This window comes from Mauremys reevesii, linkage group 10 (assembly GCF_016161935.1).
Source record: "Mauremys reevesii isolate NIE-2019 linkage group 10, ASM1616193v1, whole genome shotgun sequence".
Classification (NCBI taxonomy): domain Eukaryota; kingdom Metazoa; phylum Chordata; order Testudines; family Geoemydidae; genus Mauremys; species Mauremys reevesii.
Window position 1 is genome coordinate 6,201,843 of NC_052632.1, and position 20,801 is coordinate 6,222,643.

Here is a 20,801-nt window from a genome sequence, read left to right on the forward strand (position 1 = left end):
TATATTAATAGCAATCTTTATTTGAATAAGTTTCACTAAGCTTAGTTTTCACAGTTTTCAGTAAGCTTACAATTGGTTTAAGTAAGTAAAACATAACTACCTCCAACCCATTTTCAAGTTCATTTACACGTACTGTCTATGGAGATCCCCTCGTCGTGTGCTGCCCAAATGGTAGCTACACCCAAGCCTCATACAGATATTGGGCAGGATATGATTCTATCTTCTAGCATCACACTGATAATCAAAAATACAAAGTAAAGAGCAAACATGGTGAGCCCCAATAGTTTGTTCATTTTCCATTTAGATAGAGCAATTGAGATGATCACAAACAAGAGCATGAGAAAAAGCAGAACAATTGCACAAAACAAACCATTACTACTGACAGCAACTGGGCTGAGTCCATTGAAGACCGAATAAAGGAACCAAGGAACTGGCAAACTGTAAGTAAAGGAAAAGCAGTTTAAAGGAATGCTTAGAGAAGTTCATGCAAAATTGAATTTTATACATAGCTATAAAGCAATTGGTATCAAGATCCATGCAGAAAAACTTAATGTGCAATCTTCATTATGTTGTTTTTATCTAAAACTGACTTATCTTGCTTTCTACCCTAGGAATTGAGTTTTGGGATAGTCCTCTGGACTTGCTTTCATTCCTTTCATCCAAGAATCTCAAAGCACCCTACTAATATTCATGAATTAAACCTTTTTGTACCACAAAGTCAGGTACATAAGTCTTATCTCTGTTTTACAGATGGAGAAAACAGGCTTGGAGCTTGTCTTGAGTAAAGTCACACAGGAAGCTTGTGATAGATGGGGGAAAAAACTTGGGACTCCTACCTCCAAATCCTGAGATTAGGCCAAGAGATCTTTGTTTCTCTCCTGGAAAACTGCTACTGGGTGATCCCAGTGTAGCCTAGGGAGGGGCATGCTCAAACTTTTTCAGAGCATGGGCTGCATTTTAATAACCTCTTTCACAGACCATGTTTCTTCCTATGAATTGGACCACGTTCCCTCCCATGTCTATTACAAAACATCCCCGCTGCACCACACCAGCTGCTACCATAAAACTGAAATGCAATACATGTGATCTGCCCTGCTGGGCGGGGGTGTGTGAAACCTAATCCCACTATCTCCTCTTGCCACTCATCTCTGCTTTCTTTCTGCTGCCCATCTCTGACTCCTGCTCCCATACATGTGCTTCTCTAGTGCAGGGGTTCTCCAACTTCATTGCACTACGACCCCCTTTGGACAATAAAAATTACATGACCCCAGTGGGGGGACTGAAGTCTGAGCCCCCGGTGTGGGGGAGGGACAAAGATGAAGTCCCAAAGCCCAAGGACTTCAGCCCCAGGCAGGGGGTCTGTAACCTGAGTCCCGATGCCCAGGGCTCCTGGGCCCCAGCAAGTCTAAGCTAGCCCTGGCAACCCCATTAAAATGGGGTCATGACCCACTTTGGGGTCCCCAACTCACAGTTTGAGAACTGCTGCTCTAGTGCTTAGGCTCAGGCTTCTCTTCCTCTCCGTATTCTTTCCTGCTGACTTGTGCTCTTCTATCCTTGCGTGTGCTGCCCAGCCACCTAGTTTCCCAATACGTCCGCTTTTAATGACAGGTCAGGGCCCACTGACAACTGGTGTTTCCTGTCCTGCTGCTGGCTTTGCTCCTGTTTCTGCAGCCCAGCAGCCCCCACATTTCTGCTACATATGGGCCGTTCCCTTCCTGTCAGCAGTTTCCGGAGGCAGTTCAAAGCTGTAGCACAGCCTGTGCTAGCTATGCTCCCTTGTCTGGCCTGCTGCCAGTTCTTCTGTCTCCCGGGGCAGTCGGAGGTGGGCCTCTGGGCTCCCGACCTTTTCTTTGCCTTTTGTGGGGTTTGTCTTCGGGCAGTAGGTAGCAGGCTGCTTTGTTCTCTCTTCCTCTTGGACCAGGTATTTAGCAGCATGTGGCTCAAGCGCCTCTGTCAGCTTTCAGGGATGGCAGAGCAGCCATGCAAGCTCCCGGCGAACCCCTAAGGGGTTCCCTCTTGTGAGGCAGCTTTAAGGGGCTCTACAGAGGGCAAATTATGCCCTGCCTGTTGTCAGACAGATGACCCTAGTGCTGCTAGGGCATGGAGCTTGGGACCTGTATTCCCTGGGAAGCTGCGACTCCACCACAGAAAAGCGTGACCAGGAGACGTGGAACAGAACAGGGAGCGGCTCTAAGGACTTCATTCAGCCAGCCTGGGGGACGGAGAGTCCTGGGGCAATTCAGGACCTTAAGGATAAGACTGAAGGACAAGGCTTCTGGCGCCACCCCACAACCTGAAATGGGTCCAAAGTGCCTTGGGGATAGAAGCAGGGCTCACAATCAGCACCCCTTCCTCACAGCTTGAGGCAGGCAACTCTGGCAGTGAATCCCCATCCCCTGGCCTGCAGCAGTGTGAGCCTACCAGAGACGAATCAAAGGGAGAAATTTCTAGGGGCTGAAAGCAAGGCTAGCCACAAAAGGGCCCGTCATAGACGGTATCTGTCCTTTGACTCAGACACCTCCTCCTCTGCTGCAGAAGGAGAGCTAGCAGACTGATTCTGAGCAGGACATGGACAAAATGCAACACGGGTCTTTCCCACTGAGAAGTTTGTAACCACATGCAAAGAGGTTATCTCCACTCTTGAGTTCCAGCCTGAGCAGGCCCTTGAGCACAAGCCTCAGAGCAAATACCTCACTGCCAAATCTTCCCTCGAGGCAGTGATTTCCCTGCACCCATCCGTTTCAGGAGGTACTCCGGGAGGTGTGTGAATCTCCTGAAAATGATAAAAGCGTTGAGAGGCATGTTCTCAGATTCTGTAAACTGCAAGAGTCAAAGAATGCTCTCACAGATATGCCCCAATCAATGCTGCCATAGCATCTCTAGCAAAGCATATGGTTAGTCCATCCGAAGGGGACTTCTTCCCCAAGGATCAAATAGATAGGAGGGTGGAAGCTAACCTTTGAGCATCTCTAGCAGCCGCATGCTCTGTTTGAGCCACAGTGCTGTGGCTGGAGGACCTTAAAGCCCTTAAGGGCAGAGACCAACCTGACTTTAAATCTATACTTAAGACAAATCTCTCTAGCAGCAGCATTCATGGCAGAAGCTCCAATAGATGCTATAAGGTTTTCTGCCAGAGCCATGGCATCTAGCTCGGTGGCCAGGAGACGCATGGCTTCGCTCCTTGGACAGTAGATACTCCAAACAAGTCCCAGGTTAAATTTACAGGATTTCTCCTCTTTAGAAAGAAATTGGACAAGATAGTGGCTGAAAACACCGCCAAACCTAAACAGTCCCTCCCCTCTCTCCTTTCTGCTCTCAGAAGGAACTACAAACCCGCTATCAGAGAGAGATGCTCCTTTCGTTCATCTTCCTCACAGAGGTTCCAGAGGAAAGAGAACAGATATGTCAAGGGACCCAAGGAGAGAGCAGAAAACCTTAAGGGGCTCCTGCAGCCTCGAAGGACTCATTATGACAATAAGCAAATGTACTTCTGCCCAAACCTGAGCTCAGGACACAGGATTTCCCACTTTTCAGATGAATGGGTTGCTTCTACCACAGACGAGTGTGAGAGAGAGCTTGAAGGAGTATCCCTGGTGCACTAAAGGCTTCATTCCATCCCTCCTTCTTCCAGTCTTCCATCACCAGCAACCCCACCAGGTGCAAGCTGGTCCAGAATGAGTTCTCCCATCTCCTGGATATAGGAATAATGGAAGGTGTTCCTCTAGAAGAACGCTTCTCAGCATTTTACTCCAGCATCATCTTTGTTCAGAAGCGCCCTGGAGATGTCAGTGCCATCTTCAACCTCAAAAGACTCAACAAATGGATGAAGAAAACAAAGTTCTGGATGGAGACCTTACTTTGATAGTGAAATCCCTGTCTCAAGGGAGGAGGGTGCTGCAGGTGGTGGTCCAGTAACAACCTTGCCATCTGAGCAATCCTAAAGAGGAAAAAGGGGGAATCGGGGAGGGGTTTCCTTTTCCTTCTGTTTGTTCTCTTATCTCTCCCTGCTCCTATCCACTGCCCACTACTCCCCGTGAGTAGCAGAATTGTGGGAGAGGCTGGGCTGCAGAAGGGAAATTTTCTTCACCAATAATTGCCTTTCTGCTAGCAGCATCTCCCACAATTCTGCTACACTGAATGGCTCTGCAGCCGAGAGTCAACATTTCATTTGGACACCTACCATATAAGCAGGGACTTACTGTACAGTCTTACTTGCTTGGCGTTGGAATTAGTTACTCCTTATTCTCTCCAAGTTTCCACACAGCTTTGGAATGAATTGCCTGGCAGCAGGCCCGAGAAGGGCGCGTGGCTAGCACAGGCTATTCTATGGCCTTGAACTGCCTCCGGAAACTGCAGACGGGAGGGGAGTACGCTGCCCACCCGCAGCAGGACTGTGGGAGATGCTGCTAGCAGAAAGAAAATTACTGAGTCTGGAAATTTCCACTCCTTTACCACCTCTTCTTTTATCGATCTGAGATCTTGAACACAGCAATCTAGAGAGATGGCAGCTCTGTTCCGGCCACTCTGAGCAGACTCCAGGGATGAAGAGCCTGGGCACCCGTAGAAGCAGCCCCAGAGCAGGAGGCGGAAGCAGGACCAGGTAACTTGGCAGCAATCCAGGCCACCGGCCAGGGTTCTGTGCACCACAGTCTGGTCAGTCAGGAAGTGCCCCACCACATGGTCAATGTCCAATTAGACTGGAATAGAAATGCGGCATTTTCTAGTTCAAACCAAACGTGACTCTTAACATGTGGCTAGTACTTACCCAACAGTGATGTCAAAGATGTTGCTGCCCACAGAGCTCGAGACAGCCATGTCACCCAGGCCTTTACGTGCAACAATAACACTTGTGATGAGATCAGGGATTGAAGTCCCTGCTGCCAGGATTGTTAAACCCATAATTTCTTCCGAAATCCCAATTGTTTCTCCAACCTAGTAAACAGCAACAATGGTCCTTAGTTTTGAAACAAAGAATTTAATTAACCCTTTTCGTTCCTGAAGGCTTGGTGCTGTATTTGGGTTATGATTTTATTTGAAATCCTCTTCAAGGCTGCAGCCTATTTCTGCTTTTCAAGATACAGGATGGCCTAATTCTATAGCTTGTTTTGATATGAAATCCTTTCTTTAATGGGAATCTATTTCCTTTATCCCCTTCTAACTGCAAAGTTGTGCCTCTGAGGCACGACTAAGTGGGAGCATGTTCAGTTGCAGCACAGCACACCTCTGTCTTGGAACATCTCCAGAAGATGTGGAGTTATCTTTACTCTCCAAATTTAAAACTGGCCCAAATCATGATAAATTCTTTCTCTGAGTGGTCTTCTTAGTTGGAGACACAGTCCCGCTTGCTGATTGACATCTGTACTGTGGTTCGGTGTCCACAATTTCTGTTGATTCGTGGTTTGATTAACTATAAGATAGATGTATAATATATCACCAAATACAAATGGTATGCCCCAATCCTGCAAGGGGCTGAGTACCTTTCACCTCTTCTTGAATAGCAAATTGATATTAAGGCAAGGGGCACTCAGCACCACACTATATCAGACCCTATATTCTTAGAAATGTAATTAGAGAAGTGTTTTAACCTTATGTCCCCCACCGAAACATGCATTGATAAAAAGACGATGAAGATAATTGTCAACTTGACATTTCTTCCACTGTTGCACAAACTCCCTTAGAAACTGGGGGTGGGGGTAAGAATTAATCTTTGTCAAATGAAAAAGGATGAAATTGAACATTCTCACTTGGGTTCTCCCAGAAGAAAAGGTCTAGTGTTAATTGGATGGTAGTATCTGTAAAGTCATTGAAAACAAAGGGTAATATCTATGCTACAACAGCAGATATGTGCTGCTGCCACTGTAGTATAGACGCTTCCTATGTCGACAGAAAGCGTTCTTCTGTCAGTGTAACCCACCTCTCCAAGAGGTAGGTCAGTGGAACAATTCTTAGGCTGACCTAATTATGTCACACGGGGTTAGGGTGACCAGATGTCCCGATTTTATAGGGACAGTCCCGATTTTTGGGTCTTTTTCTTATATAGGCTCCTATTTATCCCCCACCCCCTGTCCCGATTTTTCACACTTGCTGTCTGGTCACCCTACACAGGGTGCAAAATGTTTCACAGCCCTGAGCCATGTAGCTAGGTCTATTTAATTTGTAGGTGTAGTCCAGGCCAAAGGTGTCTGCCACAGTGGGGCATTTCCCCCCGACACACACACACACTTGTTTTTTTGAACCACTCTTTGTTTCTAGATAGAAAAAGAACCTCTTACCTGATGTGCCCACCACACCATGAGGTAGGAGAATGCTGCAATCCAGACTATGGCTCCTAGAAATGTGATGGCAAAGAAGTTTCTAGACCTCTGTTCAAAGCAAGTTTGAAAAGAAAACGATTAGGGGTCTGATCTTCCCAACAGCCTGATCCACCCTCCATCACTTCACCTCAGGCAATTATTTTAACATGGCCCCATAGTCTCTGGTATCATTTTGTTTGATTTTTCACACCTCTACTAGGTGCCCAGTTTTTGCTGATACCTTGGGTGGTTGCTTAAAACAAGCTGCACCGTGCTTAGTTTTCAGTCCATTTTATTTTATTGATATTTTATTGCATTTCATCCCACAGGCCTGGGGTTGAAGCCCTTGGGCTTCAGCTTTGCCCCCACCCTGCCAGGGGCGACAGGGCTCAGGTTTTGGCTTTGCGTCCCTCCCCGCCCCCCCACGCATGGGGTGGTGGGGTTCGAGCAGGCTCCTGGGGTCGTGTGGTAATTTTTGTTGTCAGAAGGGGGTCGCGGTGCAGTGAAGTTTGAGAACAGCTCCAGTAGAGAAATGTCTGATGTAACCAGTGCCACTAGGTGCTATGACTCCACGCTGCTAGTGAAATGCCTTGGATCTAGACAGCAGTCGTGTGTAGTAATTCAGTCTCCTATCGCTTAATGTACTCTATGGCCAGTGCTACGCAGGCACAGAAACAATTTTTGTTTATTTCTTCTTTACATTTTTCAGGGTTTGCTTTAAAAAAAAAAAAAGCTTTAAAAAAAAAAAGCCCACGCTTCCCTGCTAATCTGCCTCCCATGCAATATCGACCGACTCCTTGGTGAGGACAGAGGGTAGCTCAGGCTCTGGGCTTGTCCTGTTGTTAGCCTCTCTTCTGCCTCTGCTAGCTGAGAGTGCCAGCTGCAGTGGTGGATTCTGGGACTGACACAGAGGAGTCTCTGCTACTCCGCATTAGCCATTGCCTGCTGGTTTGCCTTGTACCATTCAGGGGAAGAATACCTGCTTTCAGTTACTTCTCGCCTTTGAAAGCAACCCCAGTCCCAGAACTGGGGCTCCAGCTCCCACCCCCATCAGTAGGAAGTAGGTACATAGAGGCCCGAGCTATCGATGGGGAAAATAGGGACCCTGTGTCTCTGTTGCTAATAAAGCTTTATCCATCGCAGTGGCATAACGAAAGTAAAATCTTACTGGGTTCCTAACATCGGGCACTGTGAGCCACAGAGGGAACACAACGGGCAGGAGGAAAAGGTAAATAGCTTGTTTTCTCCGGGTCTCTGGCCATTTGAGAGATAACGGCTCATCATTTTCTTCCTCCTCATCTTCATCCTCACTCTCATCATCACAATCTTCCTCCTCCTCAGAGCTGCTGCCTTCTATATCCGGAGAGAGCTGTGAACCAGAAAAACAACCAACCCCCCCCAAACACATTTTGAAACAACTAGAAGTCTACATTGACAGCTCCACAGCTGTGTGCGCATTCTCACACACACACACACACACACACACACACACACACACACACACACACACACACACACACACACACACACACACACACAGCTGTGAATGACTCAGTATGGTCCTGTCCCCCAGGGCACAGATCTAGTTTTTGATTATCCCATTTGCAAATATTTGCAGAACAGTCCGTCCCCCAGGTCACCATTATGTGACCACATTGTGAACGATCCTATCTCAGCGCAGGCGCCCAGAGAGGTTGCAGTCAGACTCCTGAATATCTTTAGTATGTGTATTGCAGTAGTGCCCAGAGGCCCTGGTCATGGATCAGGACCCCATTGTGTTGGGCACTGGACGCACACAGACAATACATATTATCTGGCTTTAAAACCACCAGGTCATCAACACAGCAAAATAGCCTCATCTCTTTAAAGGGGCCACTGTCCCTTCCCTGGGTTAGGACACATCATTAAAACAAAAAGAACTGCCATAGAGGACGACAGTCTTTGCTCTAACAAGTTTATACAGGTTGTGATAGCCTCATTTCCGCTGCGGAGTCACTCCTTGAGCAGTCTCACCAAAATCCATGGGACAGCTTGAGGAGTAGGGCAGTATACGACGTAAGGCTACCACAGTCCGCTGCTGTAGTACCTCTGAGCCTAGATTTGACTAGAAGGAGCATTTTGGGGTCTTAGCTGAATGGGTCTAACTCGTTACTTGTGCTAGTGCTCTCTGTTGGCACTCAAGATAACTTGTTACTACAAGGATGGTCTATTTAGGGTGGCTATTTACTTGAGTTGGGTTGTGCCCTCTTTCACCAAACATGGCTCTGAGGTTTTGGCCTGGGCTGAGCTCTTGTTCCATGTGGCTCCAGTTCACAATACCTGCCCGCCAGGCGGTGTGTCCACACTGTGTTCATCCTCCTCCACGCTGAGGTTGGAGTCGCTGGCAGGCGTGACTTGAACAGTGGTTGCTAATTCTGCTTCCGCTTTGTTCTCTGCTTGAAAGGATAAGAGAGAGCTGGGCCCAGCAGTAAGAGATGACCTCCCCGCATCAGCATGAAGCGCCAGCAAAAGCAGGGCACAATCAGGCCTGCTAACCTTAGACATAAGGTTGTTGCAGCAGCTTTGCCTCACATCTTTGTGCCGGGGCATCACTTATGTAATACCCATGTGGCTAAAGGCAGATACAGCGAGGAGCAGGAGTGCTGATTGGCTGATCGCTAACGGACACAGAGTTTGAAAATTCTATTAAAGCCAGCCTCAGCAACCGGGCAGGATGCAGGGCTCTGCTTCCTTCTTTCCACCATGACAGAGGCATTCTCTAGGGGTTGGTGGTGTTCAAGGTTTCTCAGAAGCGACTGTTCTGGCGGCCAGGCTTTAATCCCTAATCACCGGGCACACGTCCAAAGAGAAAAGTGCTGACACCCGATAACACAAAGGAAAAAAATCCCCAGACTCCTCTGTGCTGGTCCCTCCAGGAATGTAATTAACCCATGTAACCGAAAGCAAGAGAAACCTAAAAACAGCCGCTCAGAACAGTGCTGGAACATGGATATTGCATAGTGGTGGGAAGAGGGGCACTGAGAGAGAATGGGATCTTGACATGCTGCTGTAATGTGGCTTAGTGAATACGTTCTGGGCCCATCTATATAGCCAAATCTGCCAGGTCAGGGGATCATGTTATGACAGGATCATACCTAGACTAGTATTGTAGGATGGTTTGGCTTGAGCTGTGCAGGCTGAACCTAATTCCCTTAAAATAGTCTTAGTGATCCTGTTTTTACAACCTTGTACAAATGTGAGGTCAGGTTTTCAGAAGCTGTCCTTGGCATGTGTCACTTGGGGGTTGCATAATGAGATGCATAGAAGTGGGACTTCGAAAACATCTGGCCTGAGGATATAGCACAGTTTGGTAACATGGACAGGATGTAGCCTAGGCCCATCTATACAGGAAAGATCCTCTAGCGGGCAGATCCTCACCTGGGGTAAATAGTTGTGGCTCTACTGAATTCAGTGGAACTATGACAATTTGCTGAGGATATGCTCACAGATCTTTATTTAGGGCTTAACCACAGCTTGGTCCTCATCTACCCAGGCAAGACCAAACTATGTGGTCAGGGCACTCCAGTGGTATAGCACCGTGCCTGCGGAGATGGGCACTTCAGTGTGAATTTTACCCATCCACTTTCAGATGGCTCCAGCCCCACGAATAGCACAGATCCATGTTGCAGCGCTGGACAGCTACCACCTCTATAAATGCTAGTTCAAGCAGCCTATGAATCACTACTGAAATAGATAAAGCCAGCAACTATTCAGAAGACAATTGCACAGGACATTTCGTACTATGTGTCCCCTCAGAGTCACCCTGCCACATTCCAGTTGAAGAGACAGACCCAGTTCCCAGGCTAAGGCTCTTTTGTTTGTTTTAAAGAACAAATCCCAATTGCAGCCCCCTGGTATTAGTGATGCATCAGCATCCAGCTGCTGAGATAATGGCACCATCTTCCCTTCTGATTGAATAGCCCAGCTCATCCCAGTCATTTCCATTTGGATGCTTATTTAACTAACGCACTCCCAGGGCTCTGCAGGAATGAACTTGACTGCCAGCTCTTGGTGCCGGTGTATATATCCTGACCATTTGCGGCTGCTTTTGCATAGACCGCTGCATGTGATCAGTGTTCACGGAGTGGAAGTGTGTGTTGCACAGCTACATTTCATGGGCAGCCCTGGATCTGCAGCGCTGGTGGGGTGAGCAAGTACAGTGCAAAGCAAAAGGACTCTACAGGCAAATGGCGCAGATTGCCTTGAGCTCACCTTCTGGTTTCACTCCTTGTCTGACCTGAGAGCCTAGTTTGCCCGTGGCCAAGTTGCTCATGATGTCAAGCTTGTCTTTAAACTTTGCTGGGAATGAAAAGAGGGACAGGCCTGTCATCAGGTGTAAGGAATTAACTCCCACTCAGTGAGCCTTGTGGTATGGGCTGCAGTCAACCCTCAGCCCCAAGGAGTTTTCAGCTCTAGTGTTGCTAGCTGACCAGGATTGTTATAGTCTCCAGGCAGTTAGCACTTCAATAATCATCCCTGAGCTCTTAAAGGGTGGTTTGCCTGAAATCTAAAATAACCATCTTTGAAAGAGAGTCTGGATAAGATGTGTGGGGAGAGGGAGCACGGCGTTCCTTCCGGTGCATCAGCAGGGCCGATAGTCCATGCTGCAGAGCGAGCGGATGCGGAAGGAAGGCATTTTGAGGTAAGATGTTGCTGTTACCTGAGTAGTGCTGACTTTGCTCAGTTTTTGATTACATGAAAACTAAAGCAGCTCCTCTGTCACGTGACTAGAGAAGAGGTTTGGCCAGTGTGCCTGCAGCCTGGCCAACCCAGGGCCTGGGATGAGAAATGCTCTTTAAATTTCATTGACCACGAAAATGACAAACTCCTCTGAGTCGCTGTTAGGCCCCTCTTCACTGCAGTGTTAACTCGTGTCATTGGCTTGTGGATTAGCCTGGCCCAGTTGTGAGCAGCCACACCACAAAGCCTCCTCCTTGAGTTACCATGTGCTCCCGGGCACTGCGCTCCCCCATGTGTGGTGCTAGGACATCTGAGGAGTGCAGCCCCTCGCTCTTTGCAGTAAGCTGAGCTGCGCTATAATTCTTTCCCCATGAATTGTGGGAGAACCTGGCTGTCCTTGTGGGAAAGCATTGGAGTACTATCAGCATTTGAGTGGTTCACCAAAGTGGGGAGGTTACTAGCCCCACTGAGAGCAGCATTTGCGAGATCCCAGGATGGGCCAGCTAGCCTGGGTTGAAAGCACCACTAAGTTCCGGTGAGAGGTTTTGAGGGTGGAGGGGCTAGATTAACATTTCAGGTTGTTCTGCAGGGGATGGTGTGAGGATAGCTGCTCACATGCTCGTCCGGTATTATCTCTAGCTACCAATCACAAATACAGAAGGGTTTCCTAAGTGTGAGTGTTGTGCACATCAGGGCTCCAGGCTGAACAGTAATTTTAATAATACTGGGCCTGATCTTAGATAGGTTCTTGTCCCGAGTGTTAACTGGGAATTCTTAAGTAATCTGAATAATTAATACATAATCCATAAATCAGGCAACACTAGTGTCTCAGGCCACGATCTCCTAGCACCTGACAAAGGCAGCCGGATGTCAGAGTTGGTGGGGGCATTTTTAGCCAAATGATATTTCAGTGAGAAATGGGATGGAGGGGGGGAGTTGGGAAAATTGAAGCCCTGTGTTTTTAGTTTTCCAGCCCACTCTAGCTCTCATCCCCCTGGTACAGATGGGAAAGGATAAGTCAGAGCTCAGAGCCAGACTCCCTGCGGCCTTACCCCTTGTATTGTCATTTAACTATGTGCAGAGTGGGTATGGAATGCTCCAAGACTGAGCTCCCCCATTGCTGTGCACAGATGCAAACAGCTAGGTGCTGTGGCAAATGCCCAGTCTCGCTCTCTAACCACTAGACCTCCCTGTCTCCCTGATACTCTCCCGGCTGCTAGTGGGAGATAAAGTATTTGCATTGCAGAGGGGTTGGCTCAGGGCAGCCAGGCCCCAGCACTGAACGGGACTAAGCTGTTGGCTCCCTGCCCTTGCCTGAGCTAAGACTATGGAGTCCTCTAGGAGTGGAGTGTGAGGGCATCTCTCGATCAAGATAAACTCATTAGCTTCAGGCCTGCCTGGCCACTGGCCAGTTTGCATGCGATCAGCCTCAGTGATTTGAAAGTGGGACATTAATTCTCCTGACATGCGCTCCAAGCGGGGGGCTGTCATTGGCCAAGGAGCCTGCATCTCCTGAAGGCTGGTCCAGGTAAAAAGGGTATTTGTAGGTTAAGTCCCTGTCAGTGCTCTGGCTTATTCAGCAGCCTCGCTCCACCATCGCCTTGCTCCCATTTATCCTGGCGGTGCTATTCACGCTGCCCGCGTTCAGGACTCCTCACGGAGTTAAGGCTTTGGCAGTATTTTTGGGGGGGGGAGGAGAGGACGACACTAATCCAGGTGGGCTATCAAGATAGCTCACTAGGCCCTGAATAATCCAAAGTAACTGAACAGTGGGGGCCAGTTAAATTCAGTAAGTCCTCCATAAACCCATGGTCCAATCCAGGAGCCATACTTGTGAGAAAAAGACTGTTGGAAAAATACTGTGATCTTCACCCATGTTATTAATCCTTCCCAGACTGACTCGTCTCTGCTGATGGCTAATGGTGTGGTTTCCTATAGCAAAGCAATAAACAAACCCGCTGCAGAATGGTTTGTTTTCTTCCTTCCAGGTGGCAGCTTCTGTCTTCCCTTCAGCACATGTGGCACTATTGTTTGCAAATTACCCATGAATCTGAGCTTTGTCTCTCATGGAGAAGCTATCAGGTAACTTGTGTCAGCCTGCGCATTTCAGCAGCCTAACAACTACTAGGAGATCAGTGTCAGATATCCCGCCCTCCTAGTTTGTTTGTTAATTTCTTGTATATTCCTCTTTTGGAATTGGCTTCAAGCATTCAATGCCAGGAGATCAGCAAGGCCTCCTGAAAAGAACTGGTAGCCCCGATTCTGTTGTTCTGCAGCCTCCTCCTGCCTAGCTGTAATGCTCAGAGGGCCAAACACAGCTGCAGTGTAACAAGGAAAAACCCCTAAAGTCACTGTTGATCTGTTTCTCTTCAGTTGCTAGTTTAATCTGTTTAGATGCATTCTTTTTGCTGTAGTGCCTGTGACTCTGACAGACCCGTTCAGGTCAGAGCAACAGACCAATTAATTTGTGTGAATATCAAAGGAATGTTAAGTGTACTAATTCACTGGAGTGTTCATATGGGTCAAAGGAAATGTGAATGATATTGTCTGCACTTATCTATAACCTGTTGATTGCCATCAATTTACATGATGTATATCCCTGTACTTAATTAACCCTAGATCAAAAGTGGGTGTTAGTATCACTTCTGATACTGTTTCATCAAGTTCACACATCAAGTAAATTCTCATCTTAATGCTTTGTTATACATGCCAGAGAGCTGCAATTATATATTAGAGGCAAAATTAGCTAGCGCTTTAATTAACATTTTGAAACCATGCCTACAGCCACTGGAAATCCTGGGGCACTATGGTGCCACCTCCATAACATAAGGGGAGAGTCTGGCATCATATGGAAAACACCAGATGCTGCATGCTGGTTGGAAGCAAGTTGACCTCAGTAAGAACCAAAGGCCTCGGGTTAGGGCTGTAATTTTAAGAGAGTTGTGTGTTACCAAAGTAAGAGCGCTCAGCCTTCCAAAGCACATCGATGTCAGATTTACCCTCAGCAATCTCTACATTGCTTATTTTATAGCCTGGTGAAAAGAAAACATCTGGCTAAAATTCACGGTGCCATTAACCATCAGCTTGGAAAGGTGCGCATTTTTATGTGACCAGTCATCCTTCATCTGCTGGGGAAACTGTTCAGCGCCACAGCAACAACAGATCTGCTGAATTTGTCCTTGCCCAGGTATGCTGAATGGGTCTGGGTGGTTTTTGTTGTAATAACAGCTCCCATAGCACATCAGAAATGGAGTGCCATTTCCTCCAGGCACAGGGCCCTTGATCAGAGAGAGGCCTGAGCTTTGGAAAGGACTCCCAGTCTGAAATAATTATATGCACACACTGCTGTGGATCAGCTCCTCAGCTGCTGCAAACTGGAATAGCCTAATTGATTTGAATGGAGCGATGCTGATTTTCACCAGCCAAGGACCTGATCCTGTGTATATCGTGGTGAGCTTTGCCTGCATCCAGGCTACAGAACTGAGTGTCGAATCACACAGAGGTGGGGCGTTAGCTCACCTTCGGCCAGGGGGTCCAGGGTGTGGATCATGAGCTGGAAGATGGTGGTGCGCATGTGGCTGTTGTGCAGAGAGGCGGAGCTGCCTCCTCGCTGTAGGGATGGCATGAGCTGTAGAACAGGGTGAATGGATAACACAGCCATTAGTCCCAGGCCCCTTCATTATTTCCCCCCAGTCAGACTATTCCTGTTGTTCAGTACTGTCTTTTAGCGCTGGTGAAAGCGGGATTGACACCCTGGGAGACTGATGTCCCTAAGCCAATCAGCAGGGCCAGGACAGGCAGCAGCAATGCACATTTCCCATCCCTGCCTCACTAATGTATCTCAGCCAGCTCGAGGGAAGAGAGAGGAGTCCAGTCTCCATAGCCTATCCACGGCCTCTCTGCAGAGACTACCAACAAGCAGGTTCCTAAGTTAGGCCCTGATCCAGCAAAGCACATGCTTCAAGTTGAGCACGTGCTTAAGCTGTTGGCTGGCTTGGGGCCTGAGTTCCAGTTATGCTGGTTTATCTGTTGTGGGCTTTTGTCTGCTGGGAAGTGGACTGAGAATCATCATCGTTACTCTGACTCAGCCTCCCTCTCTGATCAAGCTCACAGTATCCCTGAGAGTAGCATCCGATTACAGCACTGGGCTATCCTGAGACAACAAGCCAGTTTCTGCCTCAGTTTCCATGGCTGCTCCTGTTCACAAAGGCAGAATTTGGTCCATATTTCTTTACACCGAGAAGAGGACACATTCTGAAAGGAGTTTGTGTCCTTTCCTTTCCTGACCAACATAACGGTTTCTGCTTGGTGCATCTATTTAAATTCAGGGCTGGTTCCATTTGCAATACATCCAGATCCATATAGTGTTGCACAGACTATTATATCCACCTACCTCCAGTCTCTTGCTGTCATCTGAGTGCTTTGCTCCATCCCTTGCAACTGACCCATTGTCTTGCTACATGGAAACAAGAATATAAAATTGTGGGAATGCCATTAGTTCTTCATCAACCTGCACGGACGCTGCCGTTGCATGGAAGTGTCTTCAAATCTCTGCCTATGAGGTTTGCTCACAGAACTGGAGTCACACACTTGCCTCAGTGGGGAGGAGCTCGTGGCCACATAGAGGGGTAGGGGGAGTGGCCTGGAAACCCTATAGATCCCCAGGGTCTGTGAGTAAGACAAAACACAGTCATATGGATCTTGTGCCAGACCCAGGATGGCCTCTCCTCCTGCCATGCTTCCTGAGGAGCTGGATAAGAAGATGCCTTACCCATCTTCTGAGAGGGAGAGCAGGTGCAGAGGGAGTTAATCCTGCACTGTGCAATGTGCCTGCCACACATGGAGTCTGGGATCACATTTCTTGCTCATGGCTGGTTCCAGCACCTACACAGTCGTCTGCTGTCTCACAGCTAGAATTCTCCCTTCGTTCAAAGTGCAGGGGCTTGTGCCTTAGGTGCAGAAGGCCCCATGTTTGATTCTTGCTGTTGACTATGATGTGTGTATCGATGTATGCATGCAGCTGAGGTTACATACGGGTTTCCTATGGGAAATCTGCCATGTTCAGAGGGGAGCATAATTCATGGACTGGCAGCTCCTGGGCCCCACACTGACCCACCCTCCAACCATGGATCTCCAGCCCAATCTTGCTGCCTTTGTTCAGCTTCTTTTAGGAGAGCAAGAGGGGGCTGGAAAATGTTCAAGAAAATGGCAAAACTCTTAGAAAAACTGTTTCCCATTAGATCAGGTTGTCTTGCAGTATTTGTGCATGTCTCCTGATTTACGTTGCGCACTCTCTGCGCCACTCATCCCTTTCGGTATCATTCTTTGGTCTCTGCTCCTTTTCAAATTCTGTACAGAACAGGTGCGATGATACCACAATTACACATAGTTTTCATATACCACAGGAGTCAGTAGCCTAGACTGCTCAGCATCTAGCCCAGGGGAGGGCAAACGACAGCCAGCGGGCCGGATCCGGCCCATTAGGGCTTCCAATCCGGCGTGGGGGATTGCCAGCCCTGTGGCACAGCGGGGGCTAAGGCAGGCTCCCTGCCTTCCCTGGCCCCGCGCCACTCCCGGAAGCGGCCGGCACCACATTCCTGTGGCCCCTTGGGGAGGCAGAGGGCTCCAGGCACTGCCCTCGCCTGCAGACACCACCCCACGCAGCTCCCATTGTCCGGGAACGGGGAACCATGGCCAATGGGAGCTTTGGGGGTGGTACCCGCAGGCAAGGGCAGCGCATGGCAAAGCCGCCTGCCCACCCCACCCCCAGGAGCCACTGACGGACATGCTGGACACTTCCGGGAGCGGCACAGGGCCAGGGCAGGTAGAAAGCCTGCCTTAGCCCCACTGCGCCGCCATTGCCACCCTGGAGCCAGTTGAGGTAAGCGGCACCAGGCTGGAGCCTGTGCCCCTCCTGCACCCCAACCCCCTGCCCTGAGGCCCCTCCCGCACCCCACACTCCCTCCCGCACCCCAACCCCAGCACTACATTAATGACCCTGCATACAATTTCCCCACCCAGATGTGGTCCACCCCTGATCTAGCCTGCTAGGTGAAAGGGAAGGGTTGTGATCCTTATATTGTTTAGATTCAAACAACCAAAGAAATGCTCCTGTTAGCTTCTAGAATGCGCATTTCAAGCTAATGTGTCTTCTGTGGTTCCCGACTGCTAATGTAGGCCCTGAATCTCCACCACTGAATGGGACTGAATCATCTAGTTCCCACTAATGACAGCTGAGTGGAAAATCCCATACATGTCTCTGAAAATGCAGAGCTGCACCTAAGGGATAGTCGGAGTTGTTCTACAGTTGAGCCCCCTTTGAATGGATTATGGACTTTTCCTTGATTTCCCCCTCACTTCCTAATATTTAGATTACGTTCCCTCACCTTTTAACAATCATCAGTAAGTAAAGCAATTGTCTTAACCAACAGTTGTAGTTCTGAAGGGACTGATTAGGTTGGTCCAATGCACCCTTTGTCAAGGAGACTCAACCTTTCCTTGTGCTTTAAGTGAGAACAAATACTCCCAACTAGGCAACAAAACAACGAGGACACTAACCTTCTTTGTGTCTTCAGAAGCGGCCGCCTTCACGGTATTTCTTGTCTTGTTCACCTGTTCCTTTACCCATTGTTCTAAGTGAACGTTCCATTTCATGGTGAGCACATAGAGGGCGTAGGAACTCATCAAAAGGATGCTTTCCCACCAAACAATGAAGCTGTCTAAGAAAAACAGGATGAGCATCAGTAAGTCTAGAATGTAGAATGAGACGTCTCTAAACAAGGGCCACCAGGTCAGGTGGAGTATCTCCCTCGAGAAAAGGGCACAGGTGCCAATGACAAAAAGAATATTGAACACCGCTGAGCCTACAATGGTGCCAATGCCCACGTTGCTATGTGAGATAAAGACACCTATGAGAGAGGTGAAAAGTTCTGGTGCCGATCCGCCTGCTGCCATGAAGGTGGCCCCTGCCACATCATCGGAGATCTGCAACTTCTCCGTGATTACATCCAAGGCGGGGACAAAATATTCATCACACACTATGGCCAACGCCACAAACACATACATCATGCCAAAGATGTGAAGTATGACCCACCCTTTCCTGCGCTGCTCCAAGCTAAAAAGGTCTTGAGGGTATTCTCCATGGGAGGGGGGTGTTGGGTAACTTCCCTCTTCATCCAGGTGGGTCAGATTGACACTTTCTAGGGGTGGGGTTGCATTCACGGATGATGTGATGGGCATGGTTGACGTAGGGTCCACATATACACAATGCCTTATCTTGGATGCTGTTGTTCCATTGCCCGATGCAGTGGCTTTGTTGCTGGAAAGGTCCCTGGTGGTCACTTTCACTTGGTCCTCAGGCTGAGATGCTGTCCAAGGTGCTGAATGAATTTTAGGGCCACAGAGAAGCTGATAGATGGAAAAAGCCAACACCATAGCCAGTAGAAAAAGAAACCAGTTCCTCTGAAGCCTTCTCCTCAGTGGTAAATGCATTTCCCGAAAGCTCATGAATCTGATCAATGTTCCTGGAGCCAATGGAGACTTCTCCTGGTCACCAAACTACATTTATACCTATCACTGAGAGTCTCTTGCTGCTCCTAGATGTGGGGATCTCAACAGGACCGGAACTACATGCTACAAAAAGTGTAGAATCCTACAAAAGAAGAAGTGTTAGTGTGAAACACACAGTGCAAGGATCTACTGTCACCTACCTGAACTCAACGCATTATTAACTAGCATTATGTTTGCATTATACAAGATGGGCCCAAACTGGCAAATTCAGATCTGGATCCAGCTTTCAACCCCCTCATTTCCCAAAGTTTGGGCTGTACAGATCTGGCATTTTGGTTTGGCTCATAATGGAGATGAGCCAGCCACAACATTCAGCTCTGTATCTGGATTCTTCTCCCCCATCACTACGCCCCACAAAGCTCAGGGTTCTTCAGATCTGGGTTTTGATTTGGGTCCAACAGATAGTTCGTAGCACTCTGCTCAGTGCTTTATAAGCATATAAGTCAACATGGTCCCTGCCCCAAGGAGCTTACTTACAGTCTAAATCACTATAAAAGATTAAGTACTAAGAACGACCCCATCCTGTTAAATCCACTCTTCACACAGGCCAGTTACTTACCTATATAAGCTTGACATGTTGCTGGAAATGTACCTGGCAATTGCTCTAATATCTCCCAGCTAGTGCCACTCTGCAGCTCCCCAACGTTTGTACTCTCACGAGATACAAACCAAGCAAAAGGAGATTTCTCTATTTGCTTCAGTTTGAGAAAAGCAGAAGGCAAGGCCTGGCTATAGTAAAAACAAAGATGCTGAGCATTGATTTGTTACTGTGGCTACACCTCTTAAACCTACTGTCCAAATTAGGACTGGCAAAATGGACTAGTTATCACACTGTCTGTTTGGGGATAATTAGCATATCTTCCATACTTACAGAGGGAGCCAAATTGTAAATACCAAAGCAACAGAGGCCTGGGCTCTGATTGGGGTGAAACATTGATGTGGGGGTGAATAGCATTCACCTTGCAGTTTGGAGTTGGTGTATTGTATCGTAAACTATTATTTTGAACACAGTTTTTTCAGAATGGGATTATTATATTAAATGAGCAGAGGATGTAAATGGAACACAACTCTAAGCCATTCACTAAGTTGTTCTTCAAGCACATGTACGCACATATTTAAAATGCCATAAGCTAATCAATTTAGATTTCTAACTAGGGGAAAGGAAGAGACAGGTGCAGATGTTGCTATCTCTGTTTTAAATACTTGGGAGGTGCTCAGAGACTCCAGTGATGGGGGGCTATAGAAGTACCTACAGAGAGAGAGAACGATCATATAAATCTTACTCCTGCTGTCTAAAAAGTACCTGTGCATGTGCATACATTAACTATAAGCATGTAATAATACAGTCAGCTGTATTCTTCAATAACGTGTATAGAAGTAAAGGAAATTGTCACCCTTTATAACGCAACAAAAAAAGGAAAATAAAAGAGAAGAAAAATAGAGAACAGAAAAAGATACCTGAACTAACCCCTTATTTAAACACAACAATTTACTTCTCCTCTCCAAAACGAGCTACCTAAACAACTTTTGCATGTAAAAGGCAGATCATCAGCTGATGGAAATTGTTATAGCTCAATGACTTTAATAACTTCTGAGGATCTAGCCCTTGTTTTTCCAGTCTCATTGACTGAACACCATTTTAATATTTTGTAAGCAGAGTACTTTCTCTTACAAGTATGATTCAAATCCATTCCTTTCCCTTGTGATCAGACTGTCTTATCTAATAGAGATCTCTCAGGCAATCATATGAAGCTCCATAGCTTACCTTAAAAAACGATGTTCCATTGCTAACATTTAGTGCTGGAGGCTTCTTTGACATGTAGCACCCTGAAAGGAGATGAGTTATGGGTAGAAGCAGTAGAAAATTATCCCATTTTTGTTAGGTCTCTCCCAGCTGAATTCTGATAAGAGACAGGGTCAGGTGTGAAGGGCATATTGCTGGAGGAATAGACAATCCAGTTTAATACCTGCAGCCTGTAAGAAGATTAAATAGTATTTTATAGGTTTGGGACTATCTCTGAAGCAAATATCTTTGTCTTAGACTATGGGATGTTCTCAGTTTCAGAGCAGGAGATAATCCCTGCAATGAAACACACAATAACAGTAACAACCCTGAGACAGTAAGATGCTACAGATCTTCCCAGTGGCAGACTTCTGGAGACAGAGCCTCGGTTGCCATAAACTGCCATAGTTCCATTGGCTTCAAGGAAGCTATGATAA

At 47.6% G+C, this 20,801-nt stretch overlaps 1 protein-coding gene across 1 annotated transcript in view; it reads right to left on the reverse strand.

The window, feature by feature from the left end:
* The window catches only part of SLC24A1 (solute carrier family 24 member 1), a 25,819-nt gene continuing 5,018 nt past the window's right edge, over positions 1–20,801 (reverse strand). The window contains exons 2-11 of the mRNA XM_039492517.1: positions 20,347–20,408; positions 17,571–18,663; positions 15,406–15,468; positions 14,532–14,640; positions 10,545–10,631; positions 8,613–8,728; positions 7,462–7,662; positions 6,273–6,362; positions 4,766–4,932; positions 1–438 (exon numbers count right to left, since the gene is read on the reverse strand). Of these exons, the coding sequence (XP_039348451.1) occupies positions 189–438; positions 4,766–4,932; positions 6,273–6,362; positions 7,462–7,662; positions 8,613–8,728; positions 10,545–10,631; positions 14,532–14,640; positions 15,406–15,468; positions 17,571–18,518 (2,031 nt within the window). The 5' untranslated portion in view covers positions 18,519–18,663; positions 20,347–20,408 and the 3' untranslated portion in view covers positions 1–188. The remainder of the gene's footprint in view (positions 439–4,765; positions 4,933–6,272; positions 6,363–7,461; positions 7,663–8,612; positions 8,729–10,544; positions 10,632–14,531; positions 14,641–15,405; positions 15,469–17,570; positions 18,664–20,346; positions 20,409–20,801) is intronic.